The sequence below is a fragment of the Plectropomus leopardus genome, chromosome 16, assembly GCF_026936395.1.
Source record: "Plectropomus leopardus strain MGB_pleo_1.0 chromosome 16, ASM2693639v1, whole genome shotgun sequence".
NCBI classification, from domain to species: Eukaryota; Metazoa; Chordata; class Actinopteri; order Perciformes; family Serranidae; genus Plectropomus; species Plectropomus leopardus.
Window position 1 is genome coordinate 5,443,035 of NC_142191.1, and position 21,780 is coordinate 5,464,814.

A 21,780-nucleotide genomic window follows, 5' to 3' on the forward strand; every position below is an offset into this window, starting at 1 on the left:
TGTGATGACTACACTTTTCTGCCCAAATGGTCTTATATATCAGTTACTCACCTCGTGTTACGTTGAATTTGCAAAGAAAACTTTGTTTTTCTCACATGCCTAAGTGAAGGAAGAATAGAGAAAATTATTGATAAATTGAAGTCGTAAGAGTCAACAACAAGGATTTAACAACAGTAAAACTATATACTGCCTCGATCAGTTAGTTTGGGTTCCTGTGTGACTTAGTTGTTTTAAAGCGTTAGTTTGGATTTACCAAAGTCACACAATAACACAAACAAACAAACAGATGGAGGCAGCAGTATACCAGCAGATCCTGTGTTCAGCGACATAAAACTTCAGTTTTTGTCAATGGAGCCTTGCTTTGAAGAGAGCATAGCAAAGATTCAGTTTTTGTTCAGTTCCCCATCAGAAAAGGCTGTTTGGGAAGTACCAAACACATGAGTGGAAAAACGAGACTTGGATTATACTTAAGGAGTGGGCTGAGAGTTTGTACACTGATTTTTCGATGTAGTTTTGCTGTTGTTAAACTTGACCCCTATTCATTCTTTGTTCCCCGCGGAGGCATGCGAGAAAACTAATTTTTCTGCACAAATTCAATGTAAGATGGGGTGAGTAATTGATATGCAAACTGTCATGCGGAGGATGAAGTATTCCTTTAATTCCACTTTTCTTCACCAGGTTGAGAATAGAGAAAATATGAAAAAGCAAAAGCATATAAGCACTTACATTTTAAAAATACACCATCAGAAACCATGGAAACATTAGGAAGAGGGCAGAGGAAGTGCAGAAACACTTACATGTAGAATTTGTGTAAATGTTTTTACAAGCTGTGTTTTTCCTGACGTGTGTTTGATTATCTGGATGCTTTGCTGCACTGATGTGGGTTGAATTGTTACGTGTGAAGTGACTGACCGTCAGTGTGACTCTGCAGGCTATCACTACATCAGTCTAAGGAACGAGAAGAACCAGTCTCTGACTCTGCCGGCTCTGTTTGTGTACGTAGAAGTAAAGGACTACGTACCAGACACATTCGCAGGTAAGTCCAGTGATTATATTAAAAAAACCAAAAATGAAATGTCAAGAGTTATGTTCAGTATGAAAAAATATCTGCTCTGTTTTCTTCCTGTTCCTCAGACGTCATAGAAGCCCTGTCCAATCCCATCCGCTACGTCAACCTGATGGAGCAGAGAGCCAATCAGCTGGCTGCACTCACGCTGGAGGAGGGAGGAGAGGAGGAGGGCGACAAAGAGGTGTGTGTGTGTGTGTGTGTGTGTGTGTGTGTGTGTGTGTGTGTGTGTGTGTGTGTGTGTGTGTGTGTGTGTGTGTGTGTGTGCGCGAGCGCGCTCTCTTCTCTCCATCACACATGCAGGACACCGCATGTGTGTGTGCTCACTATTGTTTTTGTGTGTAAAGCTTTGTTCCACTGATCAGTTGCTGATTGTGATGAGCGCTCCCTCGGCCAGCTGGCCACCCGCCTCATCGTCAGGAACTAACTGCTTTAGAAATTTAAAACAGATGGTGGAAAGAAAGAGAAGATGGAGACAGAGTGGAGTTCCCTCTCTGCAGCATTAAGATGAAATGTAGACAGAAGCTGCATGAGGAGATTTTTAATAAGATAAGATAGTCCTTTGTTAGTCCCTCAATGGGAAAATTTGCATTATTACAGCAGCAAAGGGATATCAAAGTGAGGTTTGTACGAGATAAATAAAGCGAAAAGAACAATATAAACAAAACGGAAACTCAACAATTAAAAAAAAGTATTTACACCAATTACACATGGATAATTGCACGCTGTGATAAAAATAATCATAAAAAATATCACCGCATTTTAAAGCCGAACCCTCCGCCAGCAGCTTTGTTCTGTAGTGAAAGGATGGATTATGAACCACGGCTTGTTTCCAGCCCAGATCCCCACAGATGTTATCAACAGGCTTTTGTTTGGGCCATTTTTCATTCTTAGTTGCACTGTGATAAACTGCACTGCAGCCACAGCTGTAGCTGGATAATTGCTGCATTTCATCAAAACTCTTCCAGCATCCATCTGCAGGCTCTGATTCTTGGTTTCCTCTGTCATTGTTACTCTGTGTACTTTCATACTTTCAGGTGTTAAATGTTTGTAGGGAGTGTGTAGATGCAAGATGTCAAAAATCAACACACTGTTCTACAAATCTGTTTACTAGACCCCATTTCCAGCAAAGGCTTTCTGTATATCACCTTTGGAGCTGTTTAAATGGAGTCTGGTTGATTTGACAATAGTGATTTCAGGGTTGTTTCTGCTTGAGTTAAAAGAATCGTACCCTTTCTTAAAAAGGTCTGTCTCCATATGGATCCTTTCCATAATGTTGTTTGACACTTAAAACAACAATCTGAACATGTCAGTGGCAAAAACAAACACTTTTGGTGGACGGTCATTCACAGTGTGAACATACCCCAAGTGGTTACGTTGAAGCCTGACTCGCTGTCTCGCTCAATACTGGACAAAAAATTGTTGTTCTCATTAATAATAATAACTTTATTTATACAGCACCTTTAAATAGCAGTTGTTTACAAAGTGCTTTGACAGACAAAGTAAAGGCAGGAATTCAGAGCATAAAAAAATAAACATCAACAAACGTGCCAGACAGAGAAAGGTCCAGAAAAGTCAGACAAGGCCAGAAAAAATGTGAACATAAAAGGTCGACAAGAATAAAGCAAATAAAAGGAATCAAAGTTAGAAAACAGGCAGATCTTGAGAGGCAGTTAGAGTGCTAAATGAACAAAGTTTGAAAAAATATAAGAATAAACAGTAAGATAAGATAAAAATAATATAAGAAATGGGGTGCTTGATGCCTCAGTTGGTAGAGCAGGCACCCCATGTACAGAGGCTGTGTCCTCGCTGCAGCGGCCGTGGGTTCGAGTCCGGCTTTGGCCCTTTGCTGCATGTCATCCCTTCCCTCTCTCCTCTTTTCATGCTATATTTTCCAAATTTCAAATAAAGGCATTGAAAAAACACAAAAAATATATCTTAAAAAAATAGATAAATAGATTAATAAATAATATAAGAGATCATTTTAGAACGACATCACATCAGCTGGGATAAAACAAAGATAAGAAGATAAAAACAGATGAATAAGAAAAAGATGAACAAGAAGATAAATTAAAACATGAAAAGATGGTAAAAACAGGACAAAACAAGGATACGGATAAATAGAGTAAGAGCAGCAAAATGAATAGAGGAAGCGGGATAAAAAATGAATCACTGAATGAATAAATAAATAAAGGTGACATCACATAAAAGCAAGTCTGTAAAAGTGAGTTTGAAACAGTCACTGATTTTGCGAGCTGTATCTCATTAGTCACTTACACACAAAAACACAGGAAAATAGGGTCATTGTTAAAAAAATACCAAACTCCCCCTTTATCTCTAACCCTGTCCTGTGCACCAAGAATCTCCAAACTACTCCTCACACTGAAAGCACACTCTAACAAACCTGGTGAATATCTGAATATATGATTTGATTCCCCCAAACACATGATATGAGCCAACAACATGACATCAAACCAGAGTTGCCCGTGACCTTTAACTTCAGCACAGACTGCAGTTTGTAACCTAAATGCCAAGAAGCTCAGAAAGTTTAAACAAGTCCTGTCTGCGTGACCTTCTGCTTTGTTCTCAGTGACATATCAGAGGGAAGATTTCACTGTGAACTTTTCACACTGATGGTCCATCAACATTACAGCAATAGCAGGAGAACGGTAACTGTGTAAGTGCTGCACAGAGAGTAAAGCAGCAGCAATCTTTGTTAACGGTGTCGTTTTGAATGCGCTTGATAGAGAGCGCAGGTAGCGAAGGATTAATGTGGGCGCAGTGCAACAGGGAGCAGGAAAAGGGCTGATATGTGAGAGGAGAGGAAGGACACGGGGTTATCTCGGGTTATAACAAGAGGGGACTGGAAAGAAGGGTTGCTCCTGGGGGGGTTCTTCTATCTGATTTGCAGCTGATATGATTACCCACGAGGACGGCCGACGGAGCGCTGCTTCATGCTGTGGCCATGGCAACAGTCACCGAAAGTGGTGGAGCATGGAAAGGCAGAGCGCAGCGTGTGGAGATAAACGTAGAGAGAGCGGGGAAAGGAGAAGGGAGACGATCTGGATTGTAACACACATTTTAGAGATAAGACGTATAGCGTGAGATTCAGAGGAAGGGAGGGGAAATTAAGATCTGCTGCACAGGAAGTAATGTTCAGAGTGGGTTACCAAAGCTATGTCTACAGACTGTCCTGCAGGACTCAGGTACAACAAAAGACTTCTGAGCACAGATATCACAACTCCTGGAGGTTTTTGTTCCTCAAAAAAAATCGTTTGTGATTGTATTTTCAGCAATGTAATAGGATTTTGGAGGCTTTGTGACACAGAAGGAGACTTTCAGTGAATTTTGTTGGAATTGGTTGAGGCTTAAATCTAAAGGTGACTGTGGTTTTGCCATCAGGGCCCCTTGACTTTGGAACGACCCTCCTTAAGAGATCAGGCTCGATGAATCAGTGACTTCTTTTAAATAATTTCTTAAAACCCACTTTTAGACTTGCTGTCACATGTCGTCTTTTAATTGATTTATTTTACTTATTTCATATATGTTTTATTCATTTTATTTCCTTTTATTTGTGCTTTAATTGCTTTTATTGCTTTGGGGTTTTTTGGTATTTTTATTATTTTGTTGTTATGATTTTAATTATTTTTATTTAGTATTTTTTATTATTTTAGTTAGTATTATTTTATATTTATTTAGTATTTTTTTATTATTTGTACTTAGTATTATTTTATATTTATTTAGTAGTTTTTATTATTTGTACTTAGTATTATTTTAATTTTTTTTATTACTTTTTATTATTGTTGTATATTGACATTATGTGTCTTGTATCTTGCATTATTTGTCCTCTTGTCCTAATTTAATCCTTCCCAGGTTTTGTTTCACTCGTGTTCAGTAAGACTGTTTGGCTGTCTGTAAATATCCTATTTCTGCTTTTGCTTTGATTGTCAAAGCACTTTGTAAACTCTGTTACTGAATGTGGTATAGGATAAAAGTTCTAGTAATAATAACATTATTATTATTATTATTATTATTATTTTATTGAAACAATTGTGAAGGCACCAGAGAAATTTGTGGTATTTGTGACAAATTTTACAATATCTGATTTTGTAAATAACTCTGTACCCCCACTTACAAACACTGACAAGGTAAATAAATGCCTGTTAGTTTTGCTGTACTTCACATGTTAGAAGCTCAGGCAATCTTTCATGTGATTGACAGGTGGAGGCAGGAAGTGACGCCCCCTCAGAATCTAAGGTGGACCAGAGGGCGACGTTACCTGCAGAGAACGGACTGAGCCACACACCCATAATCGCCCCGAAACCCCCTTCACTGGTTGGCCATCAGCCCCAGTCTGCAGGTACTGTATAAACAAGCAGCCTCCAAATCCCATCATCATATTTTCATAACTAAAATGTCACCTGAAGTTCTTAGACAAGAAAATACAGTATGAAGTTTGCTTCAGTAGATATGCAAACCCTGTAATTTTGAATTTGTGTGAAATGTTGCCAACGATCTTCTTTTATTAAATCAAGATCATACATCGATAGTTTAGTTGCTAATGTCCTGTGATCAACAACTGAAAATATGTTAACCTATATACTTTTTATTGTAATATTTTTACTGGCAAATTAGCATGTGACTTTGTTTATGGTTTCCAGGCTCATTAAAACCATCAGTGAAGACTGAAGACATCATTCAGAGTGTCCTCACTGGTAAGGTTTTTGTTCCTAAACTTCCTCCTTGAGCACTTGCAAGAATATTGAGTAAATTGATTTTTCATTAATTTACTTTGTTTATATGTGAATGATTTATGACTTAATAATATATTTTTGTAGTTACGTTTCCAAGATAAAGGTATTTTTAGACTTACTAATTAGAGCTACCATCACCCTAAAATATTTTCAGTAATGGTTTCATTTTTTTTAATAAATTCATCATCACAGAAGACTGCAATATTGCACTCAGATTTTTTTCAAAGTTTGAAAGGCTTAATGAATCAGTAGAAAACCTATTTTTTCAATGTAATTTGTAGTTGGTGCCTTTTGTGTTCTTTTGTGTTAGATGTTGCACTTGTTTCATGAAAATGGAAATAATTTCCTTTCACTTTATTAATTCAGCAAGTAATTTATTGTATTTTAGCAGTAAACTGAAAGTAGAACTGAGTACACTTTAGTATCTGTTTATTTATCACAAGTAATATTGTTGCGATATTCAATAACAATATCGAATATTGTTTCCTCTTATAGTGCAGCCCTAGTTTCATCATGAGCTGGTATTGCACAAATAACTTTTGTTTATTTATTTTTTTTCTTAGAAATGTATGTTTATCCATACAAAAATCGTAGTGGTTTAGGAAATTCACAAGAAAAAAATGACAATATCCTGTAACATAGTTCATACTGTATGTGTTAGAAAAACAGTGCTCATAACTGTCTTTAGATATAATGTGATAACGGTGTTGTTATATAAGTTGCTCCAATGCAACTTCTAAAACTGCTGATAATCTCAGCAGCCAAGCAGTTGCTTAGCAGCAACGTCATGCATGTTTATGTGCTGCATATCCAAAATATAAATAAAAACTCATTTGCATTTTTTCCAGTTAAACTAGGTTTTTACAGCATGTCCTGTGCGTCACCTTTTTCTGTTGGTCCTGCCTTTAGAATTCGAGGCTCAGACGTTGGAGGAGTTGAAGCAGCAGAAGGGTTTTGTCCGAGAGCAGAGGAAACAGTACAAGGAGATGAAGGAGCTGGTTCGGAAACACCATCGCAAGACCAGCGAGCTGATCAAGGAGCACACGGCCCGTGTGTCCGAGCTGCAGAGCCAGCACCAGCGGCGGCGCTCTGCCCTGCAGAAGAGCCACAAACGAGACGGTAAGAAAAGGTAGGTAGCCCTCCTCTTCTCCTCTTCAAACTGTCCCAGTTAAAGTCTGCCCCTTTTCTCCGTTTATCTGCACCAAAACGAAATCCACTATAAAGACATCAACACAACAAGGAAAAAACAGGCGTTCATTTTTCAACCAACAGGCCAAATGTACACACAGTTATGTTATTCAAACAAAGCTACAGTCAGCAGTTTACATTTTAACAATATTTTGTATGAAAACAGAAAGTATTTCTATTTTCTTAGTCTCTGTTTTAGTTGAAAGTCATTCTGGAAAATGGAGTAAAATACTGTCTAAAATAATAATAGATGCGGTACATTATTTCCCTATCTTTTTATTTAATTTCTCTCCTTATTTATCTGTTTATTTATTTTCTTTCTACATGATTGAAAGGTCATCATGTTCATTGGTTGTGTATTTTGTTTTTCTAAGTTCACATAAACCAATAAAAATAGAATTACAAAATAATAATAATAATAATACAGCACACTGAAAAATAACTCAGAGTTCCTCTTGAAAAGCATATATATACAGTGATGGTATAAGAACTTTCTTTTCCCTCTCCAATCCTTTCTTTCAATCTTTCATCTACAAAAATACACAATACATCATGCATTTTTAAACCCATAATAAACTCCACTTTTGCATATTGTGTTGCTCCAAAACAAACAGTGAAGGGCAGAAATCGCCTCTCGAGAAAGAAAAGCAAGGCTGAGCTGTGTGTGGAATAAGAATGAGTGGAAAAGGCTTCCTCCGAGCCTCGGGGACTTGAACCGGGCCCTCAGGAGTCCATCAAACTCTGAAGCAGCAGTGCTCAGCAGACAGCACAGATTAGAGACCTCTCAGACAGTGTGGAGCTGCATGAGACAGATAACACATTTCAACCAAGTTGCTTCGAGGTAGAGATAAGTGCATCGGCTCCTGGAAAAGTTTTATTTGATGACCAGTAGCTGTCATGAGGCCGTCCTTCTGAATATCTGTTTCTAATCCTCTGACTACAGAAGTTTTATATGAAGACGCATATGCAGTCATTTACAATGTCCAGTTATATAATGAGTAAAGACCTCCTGACTGAAAAAGGAGTATCTTTTTTATATTTTATTTAGTTTTAATTACAGAAAAGTAACATATAAAAAACCAAACAAGCCACATATACACAAAAAACAACAGGACAGTACAATTTCTTAAAAGGAGTGGGTACAAGTAAAACGTATATATCCCTACCCCTTTCTCACTGTTTTCTTTATTATTATTTCAACAAATTCTTAAATTTATTTACAACTAGTGTAAAACAACCATCCCCAGTTTACTTACCACAAAATGAAATAAACCAATAACTTTCTCAGGTTGATTTAAATCCAAATATCTCCTGGTGTTACAGAATAAATAGAAACACCTTTAACACAGCCTTTCCTTATCCATATACCTGCCAAAAATATCTTTATTGTATAGTTTTTTAACTGATTTATGTTCGTGCTTTGTTTCAATCCCTCACCCACCCCACCCCACAAGTCCGCCCCGTACACTGAAATACAGAAAGACTCTTTTTAGTTGTACAAATACATTGTTCTCAAAAATAATTCTCCTCTGAAATTATTGCCCCCCTCCCCGTCACAAAACGTTTTTTGAATATTGCCCGGAACTGAATTATTTGTTGCTCTAAACTTTATTATTGACATTTTAAATTTGACCAGATCTATAAATTTCAATGTGAGTGACTTTAAAAACAGTGTGTTGATGTGCTCCTTATCCCACATTATGCACTATCCTGATTTCTCTCTTTTGAAGCATGCACGTCGGTTGTAAAAGGGTCTCATGCAACAAGGACGCCATTTAATCAGTGAAAATTGATTTGAATTGTCCTGCAGACACAGTGTGCTGTTTCAAATTCTCTCTAGGTGTAAACCTGAGACTAATTCCCTAAGCCATCTAGAGAAACAGGGAGTGCAGATATCCTTCCAACCAAGAATTATTCTCTTAGCTGCAAACATCAGGGTCTTCTGTGCAGCACGCGGCAATACAAGACACCAATTAATGCATCAAGTTCAGTGGTGGTATCTTAATGTGCGGATGTTCTGTTCGTGTGTGTGTGTGTGTGTGTGTGTGTGTCGTTAGTCGGTCCGAACACTCTCTGTCGGCCTTGGACCAGGAGCTGAGCGATCTGGATCAGGAGTGCAGCCAGAGGCTCACAGAGCTGAAGGAGCAGCAGCAGCAACAGCTCCTCACACTCCGCCAGGAGCAGTACTACAGCGAAAAGTACCAGAAACGAGAACACATCAAGCAGGTACTCACAAAACACACACAGCAAATACACACATATACACAGTAAATGTGGGGGCGGCTGGTTTGGCTGGTGGTTAGGTAAATAGTGAATAAAAGGACTGCAACAAATCTGTCTCTTCTTGTCAACACCTGATTTCCAAAGTCCTCCTACTGACACTGCTGACATTACAGATTATGTGCAAATTATTTTTTGACTTATTTTTGAATTCCTTCTGTTTGATAAGACAAACATCTTGTATCACGTACATATAATAGATTACAAAACTCCAAACCCAGTTTCACTGCCCTGGTCAAGAGAAAAATGGGAGAGGAAAGCGGGTCTGAAGATATCTGAGGGTAACTGGAATGATATTTGTGAGGGTCAAGCCACCGACTCAAGATCCTGACAGGAGTTCTGTTGGAAACACATAATACGATATTTTGTGAATCCAAAATAAAATGTATACAACAGGGTTCTCAGGGGCAGAATTAATGTTGGGGGCTGTGTGGTAAACCGATGACGCAGATCACTTTCATATTTTTTTAAAACTGCCCACTATTGGCAAGAGATTACCAAAGGAATAAGCAACATTTTTGGAGCTAAGTTGATTGTTCTCTTGTCAGATTATACTTGGGCAAACCCCCTGACCCCCTCATTCCCCAGGACAAACATCTTTTTAAAGTACTTTTGGCTGCGAGCAAGAAAGCCGTCAGGGAAATGGGTGCAGAAAAGCCCCCCTTCAAAGGATACGAAGGACTGGATAACAATTGTTAACAAAATTGATTGCATTATGAAAATCACGTTTTCTTTAAAACTGCAATTTCCATTGCATTCCTTCCATTTGCGTGTACATGCAACTGTTCAATTCCCCCTAGAGCCTTATTAAACCCTTGTGCATTTTGGAGTGAAATTCCCTAATAATTGGCAAAACTGTGAGAACAAACATTGAAATTCATCTCATGTCAGCTCCAGCCCAAATTATGCTGTTCCCCAAAGGCCCATAAAGTATTTATGATTACAGTTAGGTATGTACTGCACATATATGGATTCAGAGCTTTAAGTTGTACTCCAAATATCAGATTTCCTTCTCAGTCTGTGCGTCTGCTAGCTGCCTATTTATGGCCTCCAAACTTTGTTTGTCTCAACTGAGCTTGTGCGCCGTCATTAAAGGGGACCTATTATGGTTTTCCTTATTTTCTCTCTCTCTTCCTATATATATATATATATGGTGTATGTGTGTGTGAAACTTGGCCAAAGTTTGAAATAATGAGGCAAACTTATGTAAACTTAGTGGTCATTAGAGGAACTGCAGGTTTTTTGCACTTCTGCATTGGCTTCATTTTTCAGTCTTGGAGGTTGTCCCTTAGTAAAAACCCAAAATAAGTTTAAACTTGAAAATGAGCACAATAGGTCCACTTAACATTGATTATCATGCATCACGTACACAATATACAGTATGTACTGTTTGCAGCAAGACTTACACATTCAGGAGCTTCCCAGCTAGCAATTTTTGGTTCTAAAAATGTTCTGCGGATGGTACAGTGCACAGTGCAATGTTTTAGTAGCATATTCAGCGGCTAGATTTGATTTTTAGTTCCCAGAACATACTTCATTAAAATTAGGGTAAGATTCTTTATAAACATCAAAAAATGTTTGTTTTTTTGTTAACGTATCACATTACATTATATTTTCATTTTTCTAAAAATTGTCAAAATAGTTTGAATCGTTGCTATGGAAACATTCTTCTTTTGCTCTTGTTTAACATTGTGGGAATGTTTTATTAAAGATAGTTATAATGTTATGTCAACATTTAACCTTACAGGAACATTTTTTGAAAACATTCTTTTAACATCAGATTAAAATGTTTTCTTTGAAACATCATCACAACTAGCAGGTAACGTTGCTGTGGGAACATTTCCTGCTTGCAGGGTCACTTAAGTCGAAAACGCTGACCGCCTTAAATCTCAGAAAGGCAAACAGAGTAACGGCTAAACAGATGAATGCTGCTGTAAACTCCCCGTCAGCGTCTCATTTAGAGTATTACAGCCGTCTTTCTGCTGCCTCTGCACACGTTCTGTTGTTTATTGTGGAAAACTGAATCTCTTCTGCTCCAGTACTCCTGCACAGACAGCACAGCTGAGGTGTCCCGAAGGTTCATTCAAGCAAAACACAACAAGCATAAATGAGATTGTGTGTTGCCTCCCTGATCTGAATGTTGTTTAATTATGATCTCAACATGTAGCTTGAAGTAACATGACCAAAACAATCAAGACTGAAAAGCAGATGTGTGTTGTTTCACTTTACTCTATTTCTTGTGTCAAATTCTGACTCTCTCTTTATGTTTCTGTCTGTGCAGCTGGTTGAGAAGCTGACCACTATAGCAGAGGAGTGCCAGAGTGCTCAGCTCAAAAAGCTCAGAGACATCTGTGAGAAGTAAGACTGTTAACCATGCACACACACACACACACATTCATATAAACAAAAACGGATCCCACATTTTCATTCTTTCTATATCCATCTCACCATCTGCAGAGAAAAGAAGGATCTAAAGAAGAAAATGGACAAAAAACGACAAGAGAAGATCAACGAAGCCAAATCTAAAGACAAGAATGTGACAGAGGAGTAAGTGACATGTTTTTGAAGATTTTCATTTGTTATATTTGTGTGACCACTAGATGTCACTAAACACTAAAGATTGAGCTCTGGTGGTTTCACGGTTTGACTGTTGATTAAATTCTTCCCGCAGAGAGAAGCTGGAGATCAACAGATCGTTTGTCAACGAGGTGGTGCAGTACATCAAACGGGTAAGACAGAATATGGCTGTTGTCTCACACTGAATGTATAGTCCATAATAATCACCAAATAAAATGCCAAAAATGCAATTAAATTCAAACATGACTGAAATTTGTATTGACTCCAATGATAAACCACCGCCTACAGTGCTAAAGGATGCTGCCTTATAATTAAGTGAGATTAAAGGAAAACGTAATTTACATTTCTCAACAACAATTCCTTTTTTTGAGCGTCAGGTAAACACTCAAAGCTTTCTGAAACCCATTTTCAGGTTCATAAAACCTTTATTCTATTTGTGAAAATACAAAAGAAATGAGATTTCACTGTGTTTTTCACATGTAGACTGATTTGTACCAGGTCCAGTTCAAAAACCACTATACCTAGACCGGTCAAATCTGGACTAGATTGTCCCAGAGAAGCTAAATATCATCTAAAACACTGTTTCAGGCTTGTGAATCCTTTAGTCTATTTGTGAAAATGCAAAAAAGTGAGATTTCACAGTGTTTTTCACATGTAGATTAGACTACAGTCTGAATCAGTGTTTTAGATAATATTAATCCTTTCTAGGATAATCTTGTCCAAATTTGACCTGTGTAAGTATAATGGTGTTTGAGCTGGATATTGTGTTCTACACACAAAAGGCAATAAAATCTCCCTTTTTTTGTATGTTAACAAATAGAATAAAAGTTTCACAAATTCCAAAGTGGGATAGGCTTTTTTGGATTTTTTTTCATAGCAGCTGCTGATTTTAATCAATTCGTCCTTCAGCTCCAAAGATGTAGCAGGATCAAAGACAAATGTAATTTTGTTTTTTAAACTTTGTATAAAAAATGGCTGATAAAACTACCTTCTACCTAAAATGTCTAACGTGCATTCACTACAGTTAGAGGTGCAATGTATTGATTCAGAGGCCGACCTCAGTGTACTTAGTGCTAAACATTTATTATTATTATTATTATTATTATTACTGATGACATGCAATGGCCTCATATTTCCTGTGTTTGTGTGTGTGTTTGTGTATAAAGTTGGAGGATGCACAGAGTAAAAGACAGGAGCGACTACTGGAGAAGCACAAGGATATCCGCCAGCAAATCTTGGATGAAAGGCCGAAGGTAAGACATTTATTTGTTAAATGAAACATAAATGTGAAACAACTCTTGATGTGGGATCTGTTTGTTGATACCGTACACTCTGATATTTTTCATAACTCCATCACATTCTCACCATAGCAGATTTTTTAAGTTGCTGGCCTGTTGCATGGCAGGATCCACAGTCAGGGTTTTAGGGAGCACGGCTCAGCATGTCTTAAATCCTTGCATGTAAAAAACGTAAAATCAAGATATTTTCCCAGTATTAACTGATGTGGCTAAAATGGTAATCAGGCTAAAGACATTTTTCTTTATTAGATAAAGATATTAAGACCTTTCTTTAGTGGTGGAAAGTAACTAAGTACTACCCAGGTACTCTACTTAAGTATAATTTTGAGGTACTTGTACTTTACTTGAGCATTTCCATTTTATGCTACTTTATTATATTATGCCACTACATCTCAGAGGGAAATATTGTACTTTTTACTTTTTGCTACAATTATTTAATAACATAAGTTTCTAATTATTTTACAAATTAAGATTTTTGCACACAAACCACATGAAAAGATAAAAATGCAGTTAAAACAATTAGTGGATTGATTAAAAAAAAACAATAATTAAAAATAATATAATAATTTTGATTCATTAAATTCAGCTATTTTTTTTTTTGCATTAAGTACTTCTACTTTTTTATATTTCCTGATTGTATTTATATATTTCTTTAAAGAAATATTTCACTAAAAGATTAGATCAGATTATTAATATAAATATATATATCAACTAATAAATTATGATATATTATATAAAAACTACCAAGGAGCATATAAGTTTAATAATAATAAGCTCCACCATTACTAACTGCAATGTTAAATGGATAAAAACATTAATGCATCAGTATTTATAATATGATACACATTACTCCAAAATGAGTACTTTTGATACTATCAGTATATTTTAATCCTAATACTTATGTCGCAGTTCCTGCATATCCTCAAAAACTCTAAAAAACATTAGATATATTGATCTACAAGTAAGGCCTTAACTGGTATTAAAATGTCTTAAAATGAGCTGTAGAAAGTCTTAAAAATACTTAAAAATGGGAAGTAGGATCTTTTTTTTTAAAGATTGCATAGTTAAATTTTAAAAATATTTAGCAAAATATTTTTTTATAAATGTACAGATTTTTTAAATTATTATTTTCAGTTTAAGTTATTTTAAAATTTAGAAATGGCGTTTTAAGATTTTATGAGTCTTAGAAATACTTTCAATTTAATTCACCTTGAGCTTCAGGAACTCTGTAATTTCACGTGAGTAAAACCTTAAATGCAGGACTTTTACTTGTAAAGAAGTATATCTGTGCCGTGATATTGCTACTTTTACTTACTAGAATATCTGAGTACTTGATCCACTGCCTGCCTGTTTGGTTGGTTGGTCTTGCCGTGCATGCAGAGTGAAACAGATTTTTTATAGATCTTGTGTCAGAAGTTTGCTCTTTAAAACATTGTTGGACAACAAAGGTGTTTCATAAGCTTCTATAGAAACTCTTTGGTTATGTCAATGTGATTAAATTGTCCTTGAATCAACCTACAGTATATCTGTAATAGAACACTGTCTGTACATTTACGCCACTGGGGGGCGATGTGGTCCAGGTTTAGTGAGGTATGGTTCTTGCACCTCTATGCAAAACTGCCAGATGACCTCTAAATACAAAATCTTTGTCCTGATAGGAGAATATGGTATTAAACCCTGATACCTGCTGAACTTTATATGATTGCATACAGTATGAACAGTATGTGAAAGAGGTGTTTGGTTTGTAAAAACTGGATAATTGCTTTCTGACGTGCAGTAGAGCTCTCTTGCTGTGGCTGCATCAGACCTTGGCTGCCATTATCAATGCGTTTCCAGGATGCTTCTCTGCTACATGGTACATATTCATGGGTTTATTAGGAATTGGATGCTTCAGTGTGCTGATAGGAGTTATAGCATGGCTGCTTCTCCTATATGATTTGCACAGTTCCCGACTTTGTCATTGTGACTGTCATTGTAGGGCGATTGTGCAGCTGAAGAGCATGGTAAGACCATCGTCGCATCCCAGCGTTCAGTATTAATATAGCATCAGTGTGGCATTATTAATATGCAAGCTTCTATACACCTGGGCCTCTGACTGGCAACAAGTGACTGCGCATTGCATCTCTGTACTGGCTGAGACCTGCCAAGCATTAATGCAGTGCAGAATACTGTGTGAATTAATGCAAATATGTGCATTTTTCTGACAAAAAGAGAAGGGCCGTATTGCTGTGAATTTTGGTGTAATCTGCAAAGCATGGCAGCATAACAGTATAACAGGGACAGCAGATTGGCCCATGTGTAGCGAGATCACACCTCAGTCGGCGTGCTCGTATTTGCACATGACGATATGTCCTTGAGGAAGATCATGGATACCAACCAGAGGGAAAGAATGTCACCATTCTTGGTTACAAATAAGGTATATAAAATAACTTACTTAAAGCATGAATGTCTTGGGCTCTGCTGTAACATGTGATGTTGCAAAAGGATATCCAGACCTTTACAGGGGACATAGTTGTGTAACTTGTGAGATATTTGTAATAAGAAACCATTTTACTAATAATGGATAAATAGTTTGCCGTGATTAGAGATGAAACGGTTACAGACGGTTTTAAATCTTAACAGCATAAACATTCTAAATGGGTCCAATTGTATTTCCTGTTTGAATGCTTGTTGATGTAGTAGCTGAGAAAGGAAACTATAAATAAGGAAAAGTCATGATGTCAGTGGAAGCTTTTTAACTTTGCTTTGGAGCCAAACTTGTATGAAGTCAATTTGACTGAAAAATGCTTCCACAAATTTAAAAAAAGTGTATTACATTATGTGGATTGACGTAATTTTTTTATCCAAATGCATGCTTTTGTTTTCCGCATATTGTTCTCCAAACAAATGACGGCTCTGTCCAGCATATAGCTCGACTCAAGCCCCTGTTTGCTCCAAGGTAGCAAAATTTGAATTTTGTCACTGATGACATCATGACATTTCCTTTTTTTTTATAGTTTCCTTGTTGGCTAACAGGAAACTGGGACCAAAGCTGTTGCCATAGCACCAGAATAGCAATTAAACTGTTTATTGTGATAAAAATTATCACGGTTATCAGTATTATCATTAAAATATGCTGAAAATATTTTTAGTTTAGTTTGTATGTATGTATATATTATGAATTTCAAAGGCAGTAGAAATTGTCAATCTTAAAAAAAACAAATCCCCAAATAAGATTAGCAGCAAAATGCACTTCTGTTTGCATGAACATTAAAATAAGAATTTGCCAAAATCTTATGTAAACATATGAAACCTATGTCAAATATGCATTAAAGCTACAGTTAGTAACTTTTATGAAAATAACTTATTATATTTGCTGAAACTGTTAACGTACCCTGAAAGACGTTCGTAAGACAGATCGTCTGTGAAAAGATGTCAGAGATGTCCCTCCTCTTCTTGCTACTGCTTCTTATGGCTTTTGTCAGAATCTATCCATCTATTTCGTTAGAATCATTCTCATTTTACAGCTAAACAGTACACTAAAACATGTTTATGAAAACTAGGGCTGTACCCGACTCAGTTGAATCAGATGTGGCCGTTAAATTCAAAATATTCCACTATTCTTTTTTTCCCATATAAAGTTCTACTGTTTGAATGGGGCTCAGTTCAGTGTGACAGCGACATTCATGTGATATAGTAAACAAGCTAACAGTGCTAACAACAGATCGCAAATGCACAACAACATTTTTTGCTGACGTTTGATATCAAACAAAAGCCAGAGACTGTTTTATAAAGTTGTTGCAAGATGTAAATTTTTCACTTCTAAGCAGAAGAGAGGAGATAATATTATCTCAGAGCCATACAGTGCAGTCTGTCTTCTTCTGTGATGCTGCATTGTGTCCGCTGCAGCCTCTGCCAAAGAGTAGTGTGACAGGGAAGAGCACCCACTCTGCAGCAAAGTCTGGGGACCAAAATATCCACAGAGGCACACTGTACAGCACACTGACCAGCAAAAAAAAACAACTGCTCAACTTGAAGCTATCTCAGTCCACTGAGGGGTCTCCGACTGATTCTTCGAATCTCCAACTTTCAGAAGGCAGTCTTACTGAAAACACTTAGATAAGTTAAGATAAGATAAGATAAGATAAGATAAGATAAGATAAGATAAGATAAGATAAGATAAGATAAGATAGTCCTTTATTAGTCCCACATTGGGGAAATTTGCAGTGTTACAGCAGCTATGAGGTACAGGATAAAAATAACAATATAATAGTAAAATATAATTACAAATATAAAAAAATATTGAATAATAAAAACAAGATGCAGAGCAGTGATTAACGTGATTGACAGCTGTGTTGGTTGTTTTCGTTCACATGCAATAAGGCCATTAGAAGCCCTACAAGCCAACAGAGTAGGCAGAGGAATATGATTTTTTCACTGATTTTCTGTCTCATTCGGTGCTGCTGAGATATAGTGACAGTTTCAGCAAATGAGACAAACGTTTTAATAAAAGTTACCATCTACAGCTATAACATTAAAGACAGCCTGTCTTTGAAACGCTTACTAAGTCTCTGTGAGTGTGGATGAGGACAAGGGACCTGTGGCATCACTGGGTTTGCCTGCTGCACGCCCACTCTGCAAACAAGGGAACAGCAAAACAAACCCACGTTGCATGCTGCGCCTGCGTCTGGGAGACTGTTGCTAACTTTGTTATTGCTGGACAGTACATCAAAGCCCAGTTACCAGCTTTAATGACAATTAAAATTTGAAATGATAATAGTAACTGTTGGGAATTTTACAACAGTTTATTGTGAAACTGGTAACCGTTTCATCCTTAGTTAGGTCATAACCAATATAATGTCACTAGTGCATCTCCTAAACACAAAGGTACTAACAGTCATTTCTCTTGTTGCAGTTTTCTATTTTTGATCACAAGATTTCTAATCAAATGCAGTAGAAACCATATTACAGCACACTGCCAACATAATCACCATAACTTGCGTGCCAAGGAGATGCTCCACAGTGATCCTCCTTTCAAGTTTTGACTCTCATTATCAAATGAAGAGCATAGTGTACATTCACCATAATTGTGGAAGTGTTAGTTTTTTCAGAGACAGGCATAAATCAGAAGTGCTGTGTTGGAGACAGCCCCATAACCACCCACTCTCAGAGTGACAGCTCCTCGTTCCTTTGAAATCACATGCAGTTGAGTGTGGGAGGTGCAGTGTCGACACGGAGCCCAGCACCTCACATGCAGAAGGTCTTTCACATTTTTCCACAAAATTGCAGTGTGGAGAAATGAGACTGAAATGCTCATCAGGATGTGGTGTGTTAAATACAGGATAAGACCGTTTCATTTGTCTTTGTAGCCGATTTCTTGTTTAAATCGCTCCAGTTATTCACCTGTGCTCCTCTTCATGTGTTCTTGTGGTGATCACAGTCTGATTTTCGTAGCTGCTTGAGTATTCTAGTGAATAACGAGAATCACAATCATGCAAAGTCACACGAGCTGTATGAAAGAGGATCATCAGGCTCTAATCAGCATGGAATACATCAGTTTCTTCAGATGGAAGAAAGAGACGCTGCTGTTTTCGTCTGCTGATCACTTCAGCGCTCCAATCAGATTTCATTCTGTGAGCCACCATCATTTCCCACAAAATCGTAACTGATTATCCGTCACCCAACCCGCTGTCACAATCACTTCTCTTAATCAACAGCCGGACATTGGCAAATTTAATTTGCCTCAAGAAGGCTATTACATAGCAATCAACCATCTCTGCAGTATCTGCTCTCATGTAACGACACTCATCTATATGCAAAATATGCAAGAGATGTCAGAGGACACGACTCTGGAGACAGCCAGTAGAAAACGTCCAGGGTTATGTCTGTTACAATAAAACCAGGATGCTACTCACACCGCTGGAACAGCAACTAAAGTTTAGGATTCATTTCTGTTTGGGATTATTAAATATTAAATAGTAAGGATGCAAAACTCAATCATAGTATCTTCAGATACCTCCAGGAAAGATATAGTTTATTGTCCCTATGGGTGAATTTTTTGGGGGGGGGGGCAAAAATGCCACATGCAGATTTTGGAAATTTAAAACAGTATGCAGCCAACAGGACAGTGCAGTGGTGCACCAAGACACTAATAAATAACAAAAATAAAAAATAAATAGAAAAGACAGGTAAAATATTGCACGTCATGTGAAATAAAAGGTATAAACGCAGGGGCATTGTAAAAAGGAGGAAAAAAATCATAAAAAACATAAAACTTTAAAACCTCATTCATAAAACTAAATGCATCAGTGCCTCCCAGCTAAATAAAGGCAGCCAGGCTGTAATCACTGAGACTCCTCAGGGTGTTAATAGATTTCCTGCTGTGAAATACAGAGTATGACTAGAGCAGCTTCTGTCGCGTTTTTTATTATGGAAAAAATGTAAAGCCTGCACACGTACTCCATGCCACACTAGTTTGTTGAAGAAGTTTTGATCTTGCTTGGATCTTTGTCAGGTTTTTATAGCCGTGCACCAACATTATGTCCATATAACTACCCTCTCTCAACTTAAGTTTGTTATTGCACCAGTTTTAGGCAGCCCTGAGTTCATGTCACATTTATTTCGCACTCTATTTAAACTTTATTTTTTTCAAAGGGACTTACACAGACTTTAGCCATTTTTACACCCCACAACAGTGACACAGCAAAAATCCTTTATCATGCCTTTTTTTTTTCTTTTTTTTTTTACAAAACCAAACAACGCTGGCATAATGCAGCCCCAATGTGGAGTTTTAGATGTCATAGCAAAATGATAGCAAAAGAGACGTGATGGGTTTGACATGTAACACAAAAGCGTCACGCTTTAGCATGACAGATAACATTTAGCAGAACTATACAATAACAAAGGCAAAACATGTTAAAAACAATCATATACCGTCTGTTATATGGCGGTCGATTACGTCCTCTGCTCAGAGGGTAAGGCCTTCCTAAACGTCATTGTCTCCCCAAATCGTGGACATTTTTGGCTGCTGTTCTTTATTGAGTTATCCGCTTACTGCAGCCAGCTGCTTTTTAAAGGTCTTCAAAAGGTCACGCTCATCCCATCCTGCTGGATCCCCCTTTTACACAGACTTCAGTTCGGCACTGTTACTGTATTATATTTGCTGCCGGCTTTGAGGTCAGAGGTCACCTGTTGTCCCCCAGTTTCATAGTTGTACGGTTTATACTAAGCAGCGAGCGAAATAACGGTGCAACATTTCTGCCTTAAACAGGCAGTTTAAAAGGGACTTTAGATCACTTATTAGAAAACTACTGACTGAAAGTTGACAGATTTACCCTAAAATATCTTTTCAAGCAGCATTTAGCTGTTATGCTAAGTGCAACTTGAACTTACTGCCAGAAGATTTTAGATGTGCCCTTAAAATATATATTTTTTAAATCCAGGTTAAAGACATTTCTGTTTTTATGTCCATATGGTTGAGCTCTTAAACCCGTATTTATTTCCCACTGAATTCCATGGACCTCGGGTTACTTCCTTTGTGTTTTAATTGTGTTTTAATTATATTACTCTATTTTTAATCATTGTTTTATGTACATTATTTTTTATTTTAACTATATTTATATATGGATGCTCCTTTTGCTTTCATCTACGTAAGGCACACTGAGTTTCCCTGTGTTCAAATTGTGCTATAGAAATACATTTGCTATTTCTCTAGCTACTTTAAATGACTGTCTAACATAGCTGCTACCAACACTGTTAAGTTCATCAATATCATGACCAAAATTATTTGATCATCAATACAACATGACTCTGGTAACATGTCCCAGTCGGTTCAGTTATCACAGCTTTGGAGAGACAGCTAACATGAGCTCGGTTCTTTACACGCATGATTTGGACAACACTGCTCTTCCCAGGCAGCATGTCGGTTACATACAGCTGAGTTAAAGTCTGTTTTGCAGCTAACATTTGAAAATGTCCTCGAACAAAACACTGAACCCAAAAACTGCTCCCAGTGAGCAGGTCATTGGCCTCTGATACCATCTGTGTGTGAGAGGGTGATGAATATGAGCCATTGTAAAGCACTTGGCTCTTGCAATTAATGCTCTTTGTGAATGCAGTCCATTCACCACAGATAAAACTCCTCGAAATTATATTCGAGGCAAAGGCTTGTTCAGTTCACAGGAAAACCCGTTATTAGTCATTTATTCCCGGGGTGAATGTAAACAACAACAGACAGACACAAAAACATGGAAAGCATTCGGAGTGAAAAACAGGATGTAGAGAGCTCTGTTGGGGGCTGATAGATGAGGGCGTAAATAACCAGGACGGGGCTAATATAAAAATACTTTTGTGGTGTGTCTCTGTGTGTGTGTGTGTGTGTGTGTGTGTGTGTGTGTGTGTGTCTGTGTGTGTCTGTGTGTGTCTGTGTGAATCAGATAGAGGAAGATACAACATACTTTCTCTCTTACACAGTTCTGACCCAGTTTCTCCACTGGGCTCAGAGCAGCCACTAATGGGCAGCTGTAACTTTTCCTGGCGGAGACTGTGAGAGCCGAGCAGCCCGCTACAGTGTGTGTAGACATGCATTTGATGTTCCAACCTAAAAACTAGCTACAGCACCTCTGTAGTGTGAGGAGGC

The 21,780-nt window shown here is 37.4% G+C and overlaps 1 protein-coding gene across 2 annotated transcripts in view; it reads left to right on the forward strand.

Annotated features, from left to right (window-relative positions):
- The window catches only part of plcb1l (phospholipase C beta 1-like), a 169,325-nt gene that overhangs the window by 133,521 nt on the left and 14,024 nt on the right, over positions 1-21,780 (forward strand). Inside the window, exons 23-33 of one of the 2 annotated variants that reach the window (XM_088089688.1) lie at positions 932-1,036; positions 1,135-1,250; positions 5,288-5,426; positions 5,728-5,781; positions 6,730-6,949; positions 9,066-9,234; positions 11,570-11,646; positions 11,746-11,835; positions 11,960-12,017; positions 13,032-13,118; positions 15,142-15,166. In XM_088089688.1, coding sequence (XP_087945814.1) covers positions 932-1,036; positions 1,135-1,250; positions 5,288-5,426; positions 5,728-5,781; positions 6,730-6,949; positions 9,066-9,234; positions 11,570-11,646; positions 11,746-11,835; positions 11,960-12,017; positions 13,032-13,118; positions 15,142-15,166 — 1,140 coding nt within the window. The remainder of the gene's footprint in view (positions 1-931; positions 1,037-1,134; positions 1,251-5,287; positions 5,427-5,727; positions 5,782-6,729; positions 6,950-9,065; positions 9,235-11,569; positions 11,647-11,745; positions 11,836-11,959; positions 12,018-13,031; positions 13,119-15,141; positions 15,167-21,780) is intronic. The other variant, XM_042503476.2, reaches the window with a different exon arrangement.